Below are 21,556 nucleotides of genomic sequence, written 5' to 3'. Positions count from 1 at the left end.
CTTCTTTATATTTTGTTGCGTCGTACTTTTGTCCTTTTGTTACTTAAATCTAGGTAACAATTATGAAAAGAGAATATTTTGTGACGACGAGCAATGGTTCTAGGCGGTTTTGGTTTCCATTGATAGATTCAATCGGATTCTAATGTTACTTTACGTTTGAAATATATATTATGAGATACATAAGATAATTTTTAGTTATTTGCAGACATACAACTAAAAGAAGAAAAAGAAAATGTTATGGATTTTTAATGACTCCTGATTTCTGATTTGTTCTAGTAATTTAGTCATCTGAAATCTAAGATTTTGTAACACCTTTTTCTTTCAGTTTAGTAATCTAGTAATTTAAAAGATAAACTAGCAACGTAGCCATTTTGAAACATGGTTTTTGGAATCTAGCCAACGTTTGGTAAATTTTGCAATCTAGCCATTTACTGAAATTTACGGATATAAAATACCTAATTTACCATTTTTCTTATACTTGATCAAAACACTAGCCCACATTTGACCGGTTTGAATTGTATACAGCCAATTAATTTCAGATTTTTTCGCAATTTAATTGGATATTTAGCTAATTTAATAGGAGATTCGGTGATGTAATTAAAAGATAAAATTTAATGCAATAAATGCACAAAAAATTTACCATAATTAACAGAAATTAACAAATCAGCGGAGATTAACAAAAATTTACAAACATTTACACTGTATTTGCTTACACGGCTATAATTTCAGCAATTTAATTTCAGCTTTTTGAATTCATAATAGGAGATTCGGTGATGTAATTAAAAGGGAAAGGAAATATTTATTTGATTGAATAAAGTCAAACAAGATAATGAATACACGTAATTATGATAAAATCCCGTTCAAAATTAGAAAATAAATTTGGAAAACAAAAATACCGTATTAAATGCGTATTAAAGGAAATGAAAGAAATCGACTCTACCTGCACATATGTAAATTTACCATGATTAACAGAAATTAACAAAAATTTACGAACATTTACACTGTATTTGCTTACACGACTATAATGTTCATTAAAGAAAAAACGATCAATAACCAACTTTGCCAAATATAGAATTTTTTTTAAAATTCGAAATATAAACCAAATATAACAAATTCGGCTACAAAACCAAGTTTCAAAACGTGGGCTAGTATTTTTGAAACCAAACCAAGGCTAATATAGTAAATACCATCTTACATAAATATGACACGTCATCAAATTTGGCTAGATTCGAAAATTAAACGAAACGTTGACTAGATTACAATTGCAACGTTTGATGTGGCTTAGATCGACTAATTTTTCTAATTTAAAATAGTCTTCCAAAATGGCCAAAGTTTCCCAATGATCATGTAACTAGTCAAACATTGAGCTGAAATATTTATCCCATACTTGAGTGTGCAATCAGAACAATGAGCAACAAGTGAAACTTAAACTATTTACTAAAAAAATTGTCCAGCACAATATTTGTTATATTTCTTTACTTAATTTTTTTAATACATTTTTGTGATTTTGATATTTTTTTTTACCTAAGAATAGTTTTACTCCATAAGATGTCGAATGCTTTTGTAAACATGATAATAATCTCGCGATTTATTACACCTAGGGTTATAGCTCTTTTGACTGTGTCACACCCACGTACTAATTTGTAAAGGTCAATTAGATATATAGTCATATTTATAGTTTCACATTATTATATAGTCAACGTTTTGTAAATTTTAAATAAATAGCAACGTTCATATATTTACACGTGTAAATTAACGTAAGTACTCCACGATTTTATTTCAATGAAATAGCAAATCAAGAATACCACGTCATCTTTTTGACTGTTCACCTTCAATTTACGAAATATTAATTATATAACAATCCAAAACGTTTTAGTGGACTAATTACCTAATTTTATGAATTTGTAATATGTGATGCCACTAAATTATTCACTTAAAAAATTTAGACTCTATATTATAAACATGTAAATGTATTCCGAACAATTAATATTTTCTAAAAAAGAAAAAGGAAATAAGAGAGTAAATGTTATCACTAGGCTTGTGGGGGACAAATTATGTGGATGTGAAAAAAGCCAGAACAATTCATAATCCACGTGGGGGGGTGTAAGAAAGTGAGTAAATTATCGTACATTCAAATTTGCATTAAAAAGCTTATATATATATATATATATATATATATATATATATATATATATATATATATATATATTATTATCATCATTTTGCATCAGAACATGAAAACTTGCACTGGCAGTTAATCAAGTTAGTATACTTTTTAATTATTATTTTTAAAGCTAGCGGTCCCATTAGACCCTCTAATAAGGGCGTTACGTATATACACATAACACATGTAGATTTGCATTCAAGAAGAGTTTCACAAATAACTTTATTTAAAAATGTTAATTCCCTGTATATCTCAAAAGTTTTATATTTCAGACGATTTTACCATGTTATTTCAAATAAAACTCTAAAACAATAAAGAAATAGTTAAATAAAACTGTAAGCATTATTAAAACTATAAACAAGAAAAATAGTATAAAAATTTATTTATAAAATGAAAAAAATAAATGAAGGGATTAAGCTTGAAAATAATATTTATTTTTATGATCCAAAGCATGGGGGAAGAACTAAAAGCAACCCAACCAGTATGGTTACTCTAAGAAACTACACAAGAACATGGCTTGCCAACAGTTTGTGAAACTAGTAGCTATATTTATGTAGCAGTTTTGCATACATTACATAAGCAATTTGCGTGTGACATCAAAGGATTGTCCCATGTGAGTTTCAAGGAAGAATAATAGAAGGTCAAAAGGATATGTATCTGCATAGAATATAGAGATGTATTGGAAATTATCCACATAATTCTTATAAATATATATGATGATTATCTATGAAAGTATTCGTAGTACCTACCAAAAAACCAGCTATGAAGCAGATTAATTGGATAAACATCAATGATTAACAATCGGAAATCCAGGCTATTATATGCACTTAATAACCTTGTGTTGAGAACAGATGAGCAACATTAATGCAATTATTTTGATTAGACTCAAAAGAGGAAAAATAAAATAAATTTTAGTTTTGGCCCTACTTATCAAAGGAAATTTCGAAGGAACTCAGCGAGATTTAAGGATAGGTTATCTAATAACGAAAATTGAAGTGACAGTGAAGTTATTTTATGAGTGACCAACAAAATTATACTCACAAACTAAAGGGTCCCAAATTTGCAGAGCCAGTTTTCCATCACAGCTTGTACTCATACAAACCACAAGGACTAAGGTAAGTACCTACAAAAAAGGGCCCTTCGATTTTGATTGAAATGTACTATTTAAAAAGAAATTAAAAAAAAGTTTTAATGAGTACTTTGGTGGCCATTGATGTTTATGTCCATGTTTATGACAATAATACTTTGGACCACCCTACATAAAACCATGGACCATTTTGTGAGGGAAAAGTCTCTGGTACGGAGCGAGTAAACCCCAGATCGATCAGGTACCACTACAGGATTTCTCAAATATTCAACCATAAGCGAACAACGAAGAAGAAAAAAAAAAAAAATTATATTTTTCTTGCTTCAATGTTCACGAGCATTGACGTGCAATCAATGCGAACCGACACTTCTCAGGGATGCCAAGGTAATAAGATTTGTTGTGAAGAAGGTAAAAAAAGAGAGTGAAAGTTCAGGTTTTAACGGATCATCATTGTGTGGCAGTGTCATTAAGACCAGTTCTAATAATAAGAAAATCTTGAAAGTCGAAAGAAAATGTACATTTCATTGGTCGGGAATAATTTTCGCTTGTTGGTTTTGTCCGTCAACCAGGGTTATTTGTCGCCGAAGCTTAGCAATCTGCGCTTGTACCTGAAATAATGAAAAAGTGGTTGTTTTTTAAGTATACATGATTCACGGTTTTAACATCTATACAATGAACACACGAAACTAATTTTGTTTTTTCAACGGTTCTCTATATATTCTAAAATACTAGAAATAAAAGACCGATATATTTTCTTGGATCACTAGTTTTCCCTATCAAGTTGAGATACGTGAGAGCTTCCTGTTCACAAGCTAAGAGAACTATACACGAAGAAAATAAAACAGTCGACGAGGTGCTGAAATAGTCCTGGAAAAAGTGTTTGCAGCAAGTGCATTCAAATAATTCACCAAACAAGAACATGGCCAATAATGGGACCTTTATAGAGCTGTTACATCATGTAAACAAGAAACTTGAGATGAAATAAAACACCCTTAACAGACAAGAGACGACCTTAAGTCGTATTGGCTTTTAGTACGTTGTGTGAAACAGACCTCACATGCAAGCTAGTACGATGGACATATGCTTTGACCTTGATTTGTTTTACTACCAAGATATACCGGAAATATTTTTCGAGGTGAAATCGGTCTCAATGATGGTCATAATGCACATCTTTCTCTCCTATCGAAATATGAAAAACCATACATAAAGAAATATGGTGATTACTGATCTTGTCATCGTTTCACCGACACTCTTGTACCAAATGTTTCAAATAACAGTGTCGTATTTTTGTAATTTTTTTTTGTTTCTTTCTCAAGAATCGCAAAATAAGCACACGAAGCAATGTTTCCGGTGTTTTAGTTATAAAGTCCGCATTAGACTCTTCGTGAAAATTTCCAGTTTATGAAACCTAATAGTTAAACAACGAGATTATTTTTACTTTTTAGAAGTTATGAAACCCGATGTGACGTCCGAACCTCTCTACACTTTATGGAGCTTTACGCGTGTCAGGTTTTCGAATCGATGTTTAAAATGGGACGAAATGAACTTAATCTCGATGCATGTGAGAGTTGTAAACCACAAAAGTACATAAAGTGTTGGCGCTTTTATTCAAATAAACATGTGCAAATGAGGAAATAGACTAGTCCTGGTTTACGAGATGAGCTGGTTCAACAGAATAATAATAGTTGCTCAACTTTCATGTCCCTCGGAGACACGAAGCAAGCACTTGTCTCCTAAATAAATTATATCACTTGTAAGATTGCCAATAATTATAAAAAAAAAGAAGCAGTCCCTACATTCAAACTCCGAAGATCGATCCACGCGAATAATCACACACGGAACAATGGATGGACGAGTCTTACAATCAGAAAGTTGATTAAAAATCTTAAGCACATGATATGCCTTATGAGTTGTATTCTCATTCGATTGTGAAATCCTATTGCAAGGGTCGACGAATGGCGCTTCTAATCATAATGTTCGTTAGTCTGGGGCCCTATGATTTCCATGTTTAAAAGTCTCATCTCGAGTTTAGAAAGACCCATAATGGCTTAATCTACCGGAAAAATGCCACTACATATAGAAAATTCAAGTGCCGGTCACGCAAATAGATCGACTCCAAGAACAATTTCACGAAAGTAGCTCCTGCTATTTTATTAACTAGGATTTTTTTTGTGGTAATAATTTATCATAATCACTACTTTTTTATTTATTTAATTACATCCACTTATTAGTTAGTTATAACTTACAAGTTTATTTAGGAGGTGCATTTTAGTAATGACCTGACCTTTGGGGAAAGAGAAGAATTATTCAGTCTTTGGTATTCTTATTATGTTGTTGCTTTTTAGAAATAGCTTGACGTGATTATCTAGTGCAAACCCTGGTCGTATTAGGACTCTACCGAGCGATAAAATTTCAAAAGCGTTAAACAAGTTAAGAGCACTTTAAGCTAAGCAAAAGACCAAAAAGCCTTGGAGATATATTTACCTGCTGACGAGCCGCCGCGAGTTGTAATAACTCGTCTGCTTCGGAGAATTTTTTGAACCACTGGCTTAGTGGATTGTCTTTAACATCTCTTTCACTTTCGTCTTCAATCGGCACTGCACGTAAAATAAAGCCATTCCATTCATTTTTCTTCTTCTTTCCCACTAAACCAAAATCAAAGCATAAAAACAAGGTCACGGAGAGACCAAACATACCGGGAGAAGGTAGAGTGAGACCTGAGGGCAATCTCGGCATAACTACGGCCGTGTGGTTTTGTGCACGAGCAAGGAAAGCCTCGGAAGGCTCGGGAAACACTATTTCGTCGTAGGATTCTATGATGACGGGCTTCTTTGTCGACATAGGCCCCGATTCCTCTTCCGGGTACAGCTTCAAATGATGGTATCTACAAATGAAATTGCAGGGATTACATCAAAAGTAAATTTGTTTTTTTAATCTTATCATCATCATCATTCTCGTCATCAACGTAACTCAACAACTCACAAGTTCAGGGGTTTATCGCAAACGTCGCTGTGGAAGTGGACTGTGATCACGATCTCGAATTCTCCCCAACCGGATTCCGAAACCTCGAAAGGCGGAGATTCGACCACCCTCGTCGGGTTGTTGAAACTCGAATGCAACTGGAAAACGACTCGCTTCACGACCACTCCGAGGTCTTCATTGGTCGCTCCGCGGACATAGACGGTCCATTTGTGAGACTGAAACCTAATTAATCACCATAAACACCATGCTTTTTTTTTTCTTTTTTCTTTTTCTTCTTCTGCATTTGGTAAATAGAGTTTGGAAAGCCGATTCACAGTGAGATACTCTGATACTTACTCGCTCGCTTTCTTACCGAGCCAGAATGCAATGTTTCCGTACACAATTGGGACGCCAACTTCAACGTCTTTCACCTTCTTGATCAAAGTCTAGATTGAAGGGAAAACAAACACTTGCTACTTGAATAATTAATGTCCGAAATGTGATCAAATATAATAAAATTAGAGATAAGAGAGAGCTCAAATGACAATTCACACTCAATAGAATCAGTATAAAACAGGGCTTTGGCGTTCATACACCGTATCAGACAATATTAGGGCTTTATCGAAAACATAGAAATTAAACAAAAAAAAAAAAGAATTATCAGTTCACCTTTTTTTCACTGTCCTCTGATTTCGACATTTCCGTCTGCGATTTGGGCGTTTGAGAAGTTAAAACCCTAATTAGGCGCGTTTCTTATCTATTTGAGAGCGATAGTCGCAACTTTTTTTCGCGGGAATCGAGGATTTCTCAGAGCTCTGACACTCCGATGTACGGACGGCGTTGATATCCGCTATCTCCAGAAAAGAGGCTTATCTTTGTGTTTACCGTTTACAAATGATATTGTGCCACGTCATTAAGCGAGAGTATTTAAGTCGGTTAAAGAAGAATATATCTTGTGTCGTGACCTTAATACCCTTAAGTGTATGTGATGATGTACTTTGGATTTGATAAGGAATTAGTTGATGGAATTAAGCGCGAAGTAGTGGAACTTTTTCGTTAATTTTGACCGTTAAGATTGGCCTGTAGAAAATTAATGTCGTTTTTGTTCAAGTAGTACGACATTATGTTTTTAATTGATTTTCACTATTTAGAGTATGACGTTGAATTTTATGAGCTTGAAAGACCAGCATATCATTTTGAAAGGATGATGTTATTTTTTATTTAATATTTATGGTTGACAAATTTCCACGAATGTGATATGGGGTTTTGCATTTCTATAAGATGAAACGACAAGTAGTTTGGCTAATCAAGCGGAAGTACCTTTGATTGGAAAAAAGAAGGTTACACTTTCACAATACAAAGGAAAATGAGTGAGATGTGAGAAATTTATACACCTATTTCTCAACCACATTTCTTCATCTTCTGCCCAAAAACGTTAAAGGAAAAAAGAAAAAAGGAAAAAGAACATCTATGATGTGAGACTCTACAAAATTCCTCTATGCTATGAATTAATTAATCCGATGAATCACAATCCATTGAAACGCGAAGCAAGATCGATGAACACGTCCTCTCTGCACGGGATAGTGAGGCCTCCCATGGGATGATCGTACCCGAACTCTTCCTGGGCTTGGCTGAGAAGCTCTTGGAACGAAGGCTGACTCAGCAACGAGATTGGAACCACGTATCTCTTCATCTCGTTCTCGTTCTCTCCAACATACACGGCAAAATACCCTTTTGGGATTGCTTGGCTTCCAAGTAAGCTCGACCGGCGTAGAATGTTCTTAGTTGAAAATTTGATTGCCATGGTTATGAACAAACTAGGTGGACAAAAGTTTTTCTTATTTTTTTTATTTTTTATTTCAATAGATGGTTTGTATATGAGATGAGATGGCTCTTGTGTGTGCTTTGCATATATATAGAGGGAATAGGCAATGTTGAGGAATGTATGATTTGTGGTGAGAAGTTGTAGTGCAACAAGGACAATGAAGTACCACATGGGTTGGTCTTTCAATAGATTTCAAGGAATCCGGTTGGAATGAGACTATTGCATTGAATATTTTTGAAAATATGTGTCAAGTCATTTTATGATGCAGAACCAACAAGAAGTCCCACTTGTGAATTGTGATTAAAGTGGATAGCAAAAGCTTTGTTGTGCAGTGGTTGAATGGGCAAAGCCTTTTTTGTGGTCCTCTTCTTTCATTGCCCTTTTGAAGAAGAAGAAGAAGAAAGAGATGTGACTATTCGAAAATGTGTTTCTGTGTGACTCTTGATAAATCTTGAAAGTTACTTGTAACTTCTAGAGATAGTTAAAGAATAAGGGGGTTTTTTTTTTGAGTTGTAGCACATTGGTCCTTATTCTTTTTATTTTTGCACTAACAGTTGAACTCCTTCCACATAAGGCAGCCGTGTTTTTCACGAATTTCTAGTGACTTGGCATCGAATCATATGGCATTTATTTAATAATTAGTGGAACTATCTCTCTTTATCTCGCATTTTTCTGTTATTAGTTGACAACTTGTGCAAAAAGAAAGCATAAGGATCAATATGTTACATTATGAAAAAGTTAAGGGGTTATTGGTGCAAAATAATAGAGATGTATAATATATTTATGTAAATGAGAAATTATAAATAATATAGATGGTTGTAAATAGACATGAAATAGAATAAACGTATTTCATGTCATAAGGTAAATAGACCAAAGTAGGGTATTTGTATTTAATGGCATGTTCCTAATAATGGCGAGCTATAAGGATTGAGAGTGAATGTACGTAATAGAAAAACAACCAAATTCTGTGAGTCATTGGGAAATTTTGGGGGGACATGGCAATGCATCTAAAAAGAGAACTTGTGTTCTAAAATCAAAGAAGGCCATTGTGTCATACATTGGCAAACATTTACTATTTAAACAACCTGGGATATATGATGAGTTTGTGAAACAGTACATTATTTGTTATAATATTATTCAGTGACTTTGAATTAAACAGATCAAATGAAACCAATGGATGAGATGATTCATTTCATACTATAATAATTACATTTGGATATTTGATAAGATAAAATCGTAAATAAGATTCTAAAACATTTGTCATATTCGAAAAATTAAAATGAATTAGAATAAAAATCAAGGAGTTATATGAAGATTATTACTTTAGGACCATCACTCTCGTATAATTTGAGCCATCCCACAGTATAAGGAGAAGTGAGAGGTAAAAGACAAAAAGGAAGAAAAAAAAATTAATACATGGAGATATTTATGATTTATTATGTTCTATATACAAAGGTTCGATATCTTCTTATACGTTGTATAAGTTACGGTTTTCCATTCTCGTTATTTTTAAAGATATTAACATCACAACCTTAAAAATAGTACGGCCTGAGATTACTTCTTTATTTACAGAATCAATCCCTCAACTAATTCTTTAATAGTTCCAGAGAGCGGGTAAAGATTAAGGGAATTGTTGGATTGAAGCCCAACAGTTTTTGTCGAAGCCCAAGCCCATTAGACGAGGGAACAGCTTGGAGGCGTCGTCTGTTGAGGTAAAACGACACTGGACTTGAGACATTAAGTTCTGGTGTATTTGACTTAGACACGACTGCCACCGCTGGATACTCGGCTAATCCAACGATCAGGATTGCTTCTGCAGAGATATATAAAAGGACTGAAGACTCGTCGTTTCAATTTATTCGATTCTCATTCTGTCATTTTGTACTCGTCGCTAGGGTTTGTTTGGCCTTGTGCAATTCTCTCATCTTGTTCTTCTCTGAGTGATATTGTGAGTCTGGTTCGATCATCTTGATCGTGAGTTCCTTGTGAGAACTGTGTAATTGATTCTGATATACTCTGAGCGTGGCTGTGAACCTTGAGAGAAGAAAGTGATCTGTGAGGTGGTGTGATCGATTCGAAGATTAGTACACGAGCTTTTCCGGTTGGAGCTCAACGAGGATTAGGGTTCAAGCCATTGTTTTGGTTTGGATCTGAACCTCGGTAAAAATCTGTGTGTCTCTTTACTTTTCTTTATAGCTTTCTGTTGTTTGTGTGTGTGTGATTCGCAAGTTCGATAAGTGTAGAATTGATGTTTAGGGCTAAAGTTTTCTACAGGAATACATGAAAAGTAGGGATACACTTTTGTACGGAAGTAATTTGGATAAGCATATGAAACATCAATTGATGCTAGGTTTTATTTATTTATCTATTTATTTTTAACCATTTTATGCTAGGCTTAATCTCATGCAATCCAACCCCACTTGTACAAATATGAAATGTACAAAATCGTACAAAGTAGGGTTAAATGAATTATGTGGCCATCGAATTTTGTTCATTAATATTTACATATTTTTGAAAAATACAGGACCTCGTGATATCAAATTCAGATAGTACTGAAAACATAATGAGTGCGATGTGAAACAGAGAAAGAAAAAGAAAAAAAAATGACAAGCTTTGGAATTTGGATAACATGAAATCACTAGAAATATTTTGTGGTTCATTACTCTCAAGACAATGAGAGCGGTGTTTAATTTGATGATGAAATGTCGTTTTTAATTCAGGAATAGCCAGTTCATGAGATGCTTAATAATCATTTTCTGATATTAAATAAAATTGGTCCTCTTGTAATGGACATATATAAACAATATTTGTGTTCACAGTTGAAGGAAAGTTATAGGCACATGCAGAGAAAATAGACTTGTCTCAGCATGTGTTGAGCATAGTATCCCTTCAATATATATGTTATCTATAATAGATAGTTTTCAATAATTAATACCGTGTGATTAAGGAGCCCCTCTCTATCTTTAGACCCCTTTATATTAATTGCTTCATTTACTATTCACACCCTTCATTATCCATGAGATCACACAAACATACATATCATGGCTGTTACTACAACATAGCAAAGACTCGTATCTCTTAAGCACTTTGAGATCTCTTCAAACCCCAAGCAGAAATTAAGAAATTCACGATTTTTGGCGCTTATTTTTTTTTTATTTTTTTTTATTTTTTGCAATAAAAGTATATTTGAAGAGGAATTGGGAGTAACCCAAGGTTCTAAATATCGGCGATATATAGGGATATATCGCCGATATATCCGTTTTTTTGAAGGCTCGGTAAAAAAACTGATATAACAGCCTAAATATCGTTTTCTTCCCGATATACCGTTTTTCTAAAAAAAATTCCTACAACAGCCAAAAACATAAAAGTTATTCCTGAAATACCTATTTTTATAGCTCTAAACAGGTCCAAAATTTAAACTTGAGTTCTTAGGAATATGAAGACTCATTATTTCTCATTAAAATTCATAGAACTACACAGGAAGTGATTTTTTTTAAATGTAAAACAAATTCCTACAACAGCCATAACAGAAAAGTTATTCCTGAAATACCTATTTACATAGCTCTAAACAGGCCCAAAATTTAAACTTGAGTTCTTGGGAAGATGAAGACTCATTATTGCTTATTAAAATTCATATAACTACATATGTTTATATGGAGTGATTTTTTAAAATTTATTAATTTCATAATAAGGTGAACTTTATTATTAGCTAAATAAATGTTATATATTCATTCATTACGTATATTTATATCGTATATTTATAGATATAAATATACGTATATATCTATATAGATATGTTATATATATATATATATATTTATTTAAAATATAATTGTTATATGTATCATTAAATTATATATACATTTTATATATTTTTATAGGATTTCTGTCGATATATCCGTCGGTATCCGATATATCATCGATATAATCGGTAGTCGGTATTTAAATTGTTATAGAATATCCGTCGATATATCCATCGATACTCGATATATCCGTAAAATCAGAACCTCAGTATGGGTATCGGTATCGATATTTTAAACCTTGGAGTAACCACATAATAGATTGGTTCAAGTTTGTGTAAATAAAGGTAACTATAATAATTCATAGTAAAAAAAATATCTATGCTATAGCATCTTTTTTTCACGAAAAAAAAAATAACTCTTAGAAAAAACTAGCCTAGGGCCCAACTTGCTGCCTCCAATTGAAGCCTACCTCTAAGGATGAATTTTCAATTAAACTAGGATAACTTTTAACTAAACATTTAACATGTTATATGTTAGCCGTTTTTTTTAGTTAGGTAACCGAAATTAACCGAGACTAATAAAAAAAAAATTTCAATTTAGTTTATCTAATTTTCAATTCTCAATAGTGCTTGTGGAATCTCAAATCCCTTCTCTATAGTCTATACACTATGCATTCTCTTTAGCAAGAAATCATAGATTAATAAACCATTTCCGACGAAGAGAATGACGAACTAGACAAATCTTTCTCTCAATAGTGCTTGTGGAATCTCAAATCCCTTCTCTATAAACTATGCATACTCTTTAGCAAGATATCATAGATTAATAACATACTTGAGAAGCTTTCCTGGAATATGACAATTAATAATGCGCGTGGTATTTAAAATTAATTAATTATCGATACATGTATTTTGAGTGTTAATCCAAAAAACATAATAATTTATATATATGTTTCTTTGACACGAAGACCCCTAAGAGCCAAAGAACTACTTTTTTTTTTTCATTTATATTTTTAATCTGAGGATATTCAGATTACTTCTTTCTCTGCATTTTGAATATTTATTGTCCATAATTCAAAAAAGTAACCCATCATAAAAAATAAAAAAAAATCGAAACCAGTTTCTTCTTAAAACAGTTGAGGCAATATGTACTATATCATACATAATTAGAGTAAACAACATCAGAAACACATTGTTGGAGATAACATGAGAACTATAAATGAATTTCTTTCGTTCCATTGAAATAAAACATCACTGTTGATCAAGTTCGAAATTTTTATACACAACTTTTCTCAACTTGGTCAAGAAGCATATATCTTGAATGGATTATTATGTATAATTAAATTAAGATGTACAAAATTGTTTAGCCCTATTAAAAAAATAAATACTAATATTAATCATGATCGATTCAACTCAATCGAGACACTAGATCGAGGAAGATCTCTTCGCTGCAAGGAATCGTGAGACCGCCCATCGGGTGATCGTACCCAAACTCTTGCTCCGCCAAACTAAGAAGCTCTTGAAAGCCAGCTTCGTTTAGGTACGACAAAGGCACGATGTATCGTTTTTTCTCATCTTCTCCGACGTACACGGCAAAGAAGCCTTTTGGGATGCTCGTTGACTTCGAACCGGCTTCTTTGACCCCCGAGACCGTTCTTCGGAGCGATTTCTTTCCATGAGCAATGTTAGGCAATCCAAACGCCATTTTAGATGATTTCTGGCTAGAACTGAGTAATGGATAATTTGAAAGAATTGGTTGAGTATGTATATTTTTTTGGGGGTAATGTGAGTCTATATATAGAGAGATGATATTGAGATTAGTTAAGCTAGTGGTTGTTATGGTTTGTGTGTCAAGTTATAGAAAGCTCACATAGTCACATGGGTTGTGACTTTCAAGTTTCAAATCTCATTCATGAAAAACTTTGGTTATATCTTATGTGTCCCCAACAACTACCGGCAAAAAACAAGCCTACAAGGGACCCACTTGAAACAAAAATATTCTTCAAGCGAAACCGTTTTAGGACATATTGCCTTTCATAGCACATAACATGCTTGGGATTTCGAAATCTTTTTTATTCCATTTTGAAATTATTGGAGTTACATATACAGATAGATTTATCAAGAGAGACAATCCCATGTGAATTTGTTTATGAGAGAGCCTTATTCAATTAAATGCATTCTCACTCTTCACCATTCATTTCATACAAATTCTGTGCCTTACAAACAGTTCGAAATATCTATTTTTTTTTAATTGTTAAATACTACTTTTTTAATAATTTAAAATATGCAAGTTTATATTTAAGCCGGAACAAAAACCTAGCTTCCTAATATATTGTCAAGGGTTCAAAAGATCTTTATAAATGTGCTTTCGAAATATTTTAAGAATGTAAGATCTGGAGGCTTTGATTAAAGTTACAGAATTACTTGTTACAAAGTTTAGCTTTGAGGTATAAGTAACTTCACAATGTTTCAAGATGTGTCCATCATCATATTAAATTAATTTTGTGAAAATAAATCTCTTGTTCGATGTTAATTTTTTTTATTTTATTTTAAATATTACTTGTTGTGCTAATTAATTACAGTTCCAAATTCTAATAAATAATATATTCAGATATGTTACCTAGGTAAGTGACTCAATAGCATTTGCCATTTACCCATTGTTTTATAAAGTAAAATATGATTATCAAACTTATCTTACCCAATATGTATTATATCACACATCTTTGACTTGAAGCATGGTATCCAAACGCGTGGAACATTAGCTGTGGAAATTACGTCCAACCTTTAATCCCTCAAATAGCTCATTTATTTTTCTATTTCACAAGTTTTATTGTTTAAACAATGAAGAAAAATTTAAATGAAACTATACAGTTAAAAAATGCAAATAAACTGTAAATAATAACAAAGAAAATGCTGTAAATAAAAGTCATTCTCGGAGTAATAACGAGGCGTGAGATAGTCTCATAATTATTTTTCAAAATCAGGTAGTTTGGATAGTTTCCATATAAGAAATTTGATAGCATATCAAATTTTCAAATTTGATTCTCCAAATATCAATCATATTTATTTTATTATCATGAAATGTCTACCGTTTTTTTTTTTTTTTTTTTTTTTTTTTGTATGTGGTTTTATTTGGCTTATATATACGTTTTTCGTTGTATACAATTTTTGTTTTTTTGTCGGTTACCGTTTTATGTATATAAGGATTGTTTCGCTTCAACTTTTAAAAAGTCGATATTTTTAGAAAAGTTAATAATAGTTGAGATTCTTGGAATAAGCACATAAAATTGATACATGAGGAAATTTCGTCTTAAAAAAAAACACAAATAAGAGCTTTTCATTATATACAGATACCAAATATCAATCCACAAAGAAATTCCCTCTTATTTGAACAATAAAGTTTTAGTTTTTTTTTTTACAATTTTGAAATTATATAGATTATTTAATTAAGTGTAATAGATAGGGTCTAGTGTCCAGTAAAACCAGATCATATCCACGAAAAAAAAAAAATTAAAACCATATCTTATACATACCAATTTATTTTTAATGGTTGTAGATCTAGGTAAATTCTACATGGTTCAGAAGATAAATTCTACAGGGTTCAGAATAACCCATAATTATATTTTATCCGTGTAATATTATATGCCATGATTTGCTTGAAATTCATAAATATAGTAATAATTTTAAACGGATAAAATATGAGTTGGATCTTGAGTAAAGTACCTAAAAATCATAACCTATCTATGCTCATATAATTTTAACCCATTACTCATTTATTTAAATAAAACCCTAATAAATAAGATTGTGCATATACGTGGGTAAAATTGATATCCTTATATATATATATATATATATATATATATATATATATATATATATATATATATTGAGCTTACTTAAGGTCATTATCTATTTCTTACATTTTTCAGTAAACAGTGATTTCTCTCCAACCGAACTCTATTTTTCACTCTATTTTTATCCCCATTTATTTCTTATTTATACTTATACCCCTATATTTTTTTTATTATTACTAATTAGATAACTTAGAAGAATTATGATAATGAGTAAAATATTACTCTATAAATTAATTATAATTATAAATATAAATACACATTAAATAAAATAAAATTTTATTTAATAAAAATCACAACACAACAAATAAAATACAACACAACACAACACAATTAAAATAAAAAAAATTACAACACAACTCAATTAAAATAAAGTAAAACAAACTACAACACAACAAATAAAAGTATCATTGTATGACATAATGGGCAGGAGGAGCGATACCTTGAGTGAGATTGGAAAATAAATGGGAAGAATCTAGCACATTGATATCATTGTTGCTCCCTCGCATACCAAAATAAGCATGCCATATCCAAAGATCATAATCTGCTACAACTTCAAGTATGATAGTAGGCTTTCCACTGCAACCCGTGTATTGGCCGGCCCATCTAGTGGGACAATTTTTCCACTTCCGGTGCATACAATCTAAACTTCATAACATTCCTGGAAAACCACGTTGTTGACCAACATGCAGAAGTCTAGCAATATCATTAGTTGTTGGTGATCTTAAATATTGCTCAGAAAATACCTCAACAATTGCCCGACAAAACTTCATCATGCTTTCAATCGCCGTTGACTCTCCTATTTTGACGTACTCGTCTGTTGCATCTGCCGGAACACCATATGCCAGCATCCGAAATACAGCTGTTATCTTTTGAAGGGGTGACAAACCAAGTTTGCCGAGGCGATCCACCCGTTGCTCGAAGTAGTTGTCATGACCTTGAACAGCATCCTTTATGCGGAGGAATAATGAGCGAGACATCCGATATCTCCGACGGAACATGGCTTCATCATACATCGGGGTTTCTGAAAAGTAATCATTGAATAGTCGACGGTCTGCTCTCACTCGATCACGGTTGATGAAAGCACGTCCTGGCACTGAGCCTCCCGCTCTCATGTCTACTTGGCTGGAATGTTGACGGATAAGCTCTGTAATCAAGATATTGTTATTGATGATAGCACGAGTTATGGCCTCCTCCTCTTCATCCAAATTAGTAATGAAATCGTCATCCGAGCTTGAAGAAGACGAGGACGAATTAGTATTCATTTTGGGAGATAAAATGAGAGTATGCATTATATTCATAATAGAATGAGTGTGTGTATATTTAAAACTCATGATAGAATTTGTATTTTATAGAGAAAAAGTTAATGATAGAGGGAATCTTGTAAGTGAGTAGGAGTTGACAAACGTGAGAATCTTGTAAGTGAGTAGTCAAATCGCGTCAGAATGAGTTGAGAAACGTGAGAATCTTGTAAGTGAGTAGTCAGATCGCGCCAGAACGAATTGAGAAACGTGAGAATCTTGTAAGTGATTAGGGATGGCAATTTGGTCCGGACACGAAACACGAAACAGTTACGACACGATTTAAAGCGGATTTGGATCGCAATAAATGGGTCGGTTCTTAATTGGGTCGAACACGCTAACACGATTAAATAATGGATCAAAACGACACGATTACGGTAACACGATTAAAATCCAATTAACACGATTATTAAATGGTCGACACGAAACACGATTACGACCCGCACGAATATGATCCAACTAAAACGATTACGAGTAATAGCACGATTACGACCCAATTTAAACACGATTAATATTATTTATGTAAAATTATTACTATATATAAGAGTGATGTAAATAGTTTTGAAAATAGTTAAACCGAACTATTCATGTAGAACAACAAATAGTTTTTTAATCAATCAGATTATATAGAATAATTACGAACGATCACAATATAAGAGGAACAACCTTACAATCATATAGTTGTTTGGTTAATCGTCAATTAATTTTGAAATAAAAAATATCGTAGATACAAACTAAGATTGACAATTACTTTTGACATTATTATGTTTTTTTATCTATTATCAATACATAATTATATATCAAATGTAATGTTATATAGTTTTAGCATCAAATTTTATATAACTTTAAATACTTATAATCAATTTTATTCAATTTTAAATAATGATATTTATTGATGTTGGACTTCGTCCACAGTCTAACAAAAGAGGGATTTGACCCAGTACAAGAAAATTGGGCCCAAGCCCATGTATTTGTTGTTAACAGGTTCACGAATTACGTCAGCCCGTCAGAAGATTCAAATGTCAGCTCGAGATAATCGCTCCCCAAAGACCCGGAGATACGAAGCTCGTTAGCCCGGTCGATCCGTAACTGCTCCTCATACGAATAGGTATCCAAAAACAGGAGTCCCAAGATGCAGTAGTAAGTCCCAATTGACACACGACGTGTCCCCTGCAATCCGGAGCTCGCAACCTCACCTCCCACACTATAAATATAAGACGATCAAGCCCATGTCAGGCACGTTACTTTCTTTTCGATCTTTCGATTCTTATCTTCAAGTTAACATCTTTGTACTGTTTTTTAGCGATCATAATACAAACAGCCCGAGCTTACGTTATATTATGCTTTTCGTCCTTGTTTATTGTCTAATTTGTCAAGAGTTTCAATTTGGTCTTGTTACGGAGAATTGAGGCCCATCTACAAATCTAAATCGACCTATTTCCATTCATAAATTTGTCGTAACTGCTTTGGTGTGATTTCTCACATCAACAACATTCAATTTTATATTTAATTTAAAGAGTCATAACCAGTTGATTTCACGAGTCATAATCTTTGAATTATATAGTTGTATTATCATCGATAAAATAACAAATATAGACCAATCTGATTAATTGGTTTTGACATTTATATATTTTTATTTAAGTTAAATTGACTATAATTTAATTTTAAAGAGTGATGCTCAAATTTATTTTGCTTATCAAGCCATAATTAAAAACATTAAATTTCAATTGTAGTATTTTATATGATCTTTTATTTTAATTTATTATACAGAGAAGTTGATTTTAATTTTAAAATCTTTTTATTATATAGAGAAGCCTAAAAAACAAAAGTTTTCATATTCCCCCAAAATCTAAATTAGGATCTCTCTCTTTCTCTCTCTCTCATAATTCGTAACATTCATTAATACAAAATTTCCCTCCAAAATTTTCGATCAAAAACCACAAAATTTCCCTCAAAAATTTGATATTCACCAATTATATTTCACATTGACTATATATAGTAGGTCATATATATCAACACGATTATTTTCTTTTCATTTTGCAAAAATCATTCTTTCTACCGTTTGCCTTCACCATTCAGACCTTTGTCCGTTTCTCAGGGTGCCCTCACTCGCCTCGCCTCCGTTTGCCATTTCCCTCTCCGCGATATGTCTCTCTTATTCCCCACTGTATTCCCGCCACCGCTATTTAACGTGTTTGGGTTCTTTTTATTTCTGGAGATGGCTCCAACTGTTTGATAAAATGCGTGAATCAATATTGATTCTTTATATTCTTCATTAAGCGTATGGATTCTTGAATTTCTTCTCATTTGTCTTTGCCTGTGTGTTTCAATAGTCTTCAATACCCATTGACCATTGCAGAACCTTCAAGGCCACATGGACGCCAAGATCTCGTCTTGTCTGTGCTTTCGATAGCTGCCGCTCTCGCAGCTGCTTTCGATAGCTGCCGCTCTCGCAGCTGCTTTCGATAGCTGCCGCTCTCGCAGCTGCTTTCAACTGTGTCTGTTCTCGCCGTTTTCTTTCAGGTATGTAATGTTATTTCCAGCACAGTTTTGTCAATGATTTTGTTGGCATTTTTTGCCGTTATTTTTTTACTCTCGCCGTTTCTTATTGTTTTTGTCGCAAAAAGCAAAGGAAGGAAGGTGTACGTATTTGCTTAATGTACTGGTGTTTGTTTGCAATGACAATAATGTGTACGTATGATCTTGTGCGTATTAGGATGTGTGTATTTGGTCAAAGCAAGGAAGATTATTTTTTCATTTTAATAGCATATAACATTTGGGTAATTCTTAATTTTCTTCCATTATTTTATTAACAGTAACACTATGCGAACCTGATTTTAATTGGGTAATCTGGTTCTAATTCCTTACATTATACCATTACTGTATTCTTGTGCCTTATTTAGTATCGATTTATTTATTGATTTTTCTTTGGTATTCAAAGATACTCCATGTCCTATTAACTTCTTTAGTTTATTATAGAAGTTGTAATTTGATGGTGTTTATGGGATGGTGTGAGGTTAGATTTGCATATTGTCTGATCAAAATTTTGTCCCGTAAACAAGAACAAAGTTTGTTTTGCTCCATTATTTTTCTATGATTACAAGTTCCGTATTTCTTATTCTGGTTATGTAGATAAGTAAGCTAGCATTAGCGGAGTGTTTCACATAACCAAGAAGAACTCTCTACTTTGATGCAAAAATAAAATATTCTCTAATTGCGATCTCACTGCTATTTTGTTTGTGAGTTTTGATATGACGAGGGAAGTTTCTTTCGTTTGTTTATTTTTTCAGGTATATGTATCTATGAGCTCTAGAAGAAGTTGTAACTATGGTATTCAAGATTGGCGAAATGAGTTTATACATCCAGAGTAGTAACCATGATATCTATGAGCTTGAGTTTTCTATCTTTTAAATACAAATGCATAGGAACATTGCTAAAGGGAGAGAGAAGTAAGGAGACAAACTTAGCATTGCAACACGCCTTCAATCTAATGATGGAATATAAGAGATAGACGGTTGTGTGTGTGCGCACGTGTGACTAATTCGCATTAAATTATTTAATGTAACTCGTAATAATTGATCTAGACAATGAAAGTTTTATTTCTTATGACAAATTTAGATATTTTAATCACAATTAGAGACTAAATTTTTAAAAACGATTAAAACACGATTAAATAAACCATTTAACACGATTATTAAATGGTTTAATTTAAATGGATATGGATTTGTAAAAAATTAAATGGTCGGATTTGGATCTAGATTTTGAACACGATTAATAAATGGTCGGATTTGGTTTTAACAATTTTTTTTTAAAACATGATTAACACGACACGGTTACGACACGCACACGAAATTGCCATCCCTAAGTCAAATCTTGAAAGAAGTCCAGGAAGAAAATAAAATATTGTTCCGGGATTTAACTTCAATACCAGATCCACAGTTTCGAGCATATGTTCAAGCCGAACAAGCGAATATTATGCAAAAGAGGCTTGAACAACAACAATCTCATGCACCACCTCTGACTTCTGATTCATATTCTCAATATTTTACCGGTCTCGGGGGATCCGGCACCAATCTTCCAGAATATTAGTTTATCTATTGTAATTTTATTTCGTTGTATTGTGTTTTTTAATGTCTTTTGAGTTTTCTTGTTGATTGTCTTCCAAATTGCTAATGTAATTGTGTTTGATATTAGTTTATTATGACCGTTTTAATATTATAAATTTCTTGCAATGTTTAAATATCATTGTTGTATTTTAAAATATTGTTGTCTTTCAAATTATGCAAAATAATAAATTTTATATAAATTAAATAATTTTAGGGATAAATATTAAATAATTATATGAAATTTGGGCAAATTTTAAAACTTAAAAAAAATAAAAACAAATAAAGCACTTAACAGTGCAGCGCTACAAATAGCACTGCACTGTTGTCAAAATACATCCCACGCTATTAGAGCGTGGGGAATGAAGCTCAAGTGGATCGATTGCGCCAAAAAAGGCAGCGCATAGCGCTCTACTGGAGATGGCCTAACAACGGATATATCATATATGTATAAACATTTTATATGTTATTTTTTTCAGTAATATATATATATATGTGTGTGTATGTATATATGTAACTCTTGTG

At 32.5% G+C, this 21,556-nt stretch overlaps 2 protein-coding genes and 2 pseudogenes across 4 annotated transcripts; all 4 read right to left on the bottom strand.

The window, feature by feature from the left end:
* Positions 1-2,570: 2,570 nt before the first annotated feature.
* Positions 2,571-7,131, bottom strand: LOC149387253 (transcription initiation factor TFIID subunit 14b-like). 3 transcript variants are annotated; one of them, XM_089623460.1, is made up of 7 exons: positions 6,882-7,129; positions 6,570-6,658; positions 6,234-6,455; positions 5,948-6,135; positions 5,736-5,848; positions 3,770-3,859; positions 2,571-2,821 (listed from the first exon to the last, which is right to left on the bottom strand). In XM_089623460.1, exons 1-6 carry the CDS (start codon positions 6,909-6,911, stop codon positions 3,773-3,775), a joined length of 729 nt encoding a protein of 242 aa, XP_089479586.1. In that variant the 5' UTR covers positions 6,912-7,129; the 3' UTR covers positions 2,571-2,821; positions 3,770-3,772. The 3 variants fall into 3 exon arrangements, with proteins under 3 accessions (XP_089479586.1, XP_089479587.1, XP_089479588.1); XM_089623461.1 differs by lacking the exon at positions 2,571-2,821 and having other exon boundaries at positions 3,524-3,859; positions 5,969-6,135; positions 6,882-7,131; XM_089623462.1 differs by lacking the exon at positions 2,571-2,821 and having other exon boundaries at positions 3,529-3,859; positions 6,882-6,958.
* Positions 7,132-7,509: 378 nt separating this feature from the next.
* LOC149387252 (auxin-responsive protein SAUR20 pseudogene) lies at positions 7,510-8,220 on the bottom strand (annotated as a pseudogene).
* Positions 8,221-13,014: 4,794 nt separating this feature from the next.
* On the bottom strand, positions 13,015-13,656 carry LOC149387251 (auxin-responsive protein SAUR21 pseudogene; annotated as a pseudogene).
* Positions 13,657-16,277: 2,621 nt separating this feature from the next.
* On the bottom strand, positions 16,278-16,892 carry LOC149387250 (uncharacterized). The gene has a single exon (XM_089621773.1). The coding sequence runs from the start codon at positions 16,890-16,892 to the stop codon at positions 16,278-16,280; it is 615 nt and encodes a 204-aa protein (XP_089477899.1).
* Positions 16,893-21,556: the final 4,664 nt, after the last annotated feature.

The sequence above is a fragment of the Urtica dioica genome, chromosome 8, assembly GCF_054948205.1.
Source record: "Urtica dioica subsp. dioica isolate 48M chromosome 8, U.dioica_male_clone48M_v1_H2, whole genome shotgun sequence".
Lineage (NCBI taxonomy): Eukaryota > Viridiplantae > Streptophyta > Magnoliopsida > Rosales > Urticaceae > Urtica > Urtica dioica.
The sequence above is the reverse complement of the archived record's forward strand: the minus strand, read 5'-3'. Positions and strand labels throughout refer to the sequence as shown.

What these genes read in the sequence shown, in the direction of transcription:
- LOC149387253 (XM_089623460.1), bottom strand. Translation starts at nt 6,911, where the DNA reads ATGTCGAAATCAGAGGACAGTGAAAAAAAG. An exon ending in CAGAGGACAGTGAAAAAAAG is followed by an intron (nt 6,659 to 6,881) that starts GTGAACTGATAA and finishes CCTTCAATCTAG; the next exon opens with ACTTTGATCAAGAAGGTGAA. An exon ending in TGCGATAAACCCCTGAACTT is followed by an intron (nt 6,136 to 6,233) that starts GTGAGTTGTTGA and finishes TTTCATTTGTAG; the next exon opens with ATACCATCATTTGAAGCTGT.
- LOC149387250 (XM_089621773.1), bottom strand. Translation starts at nt 16,892, where the DNA reads ATGAATACTAATTCGTCCTCGTCTTCTTCAAGCTCGGATGACGATTTC.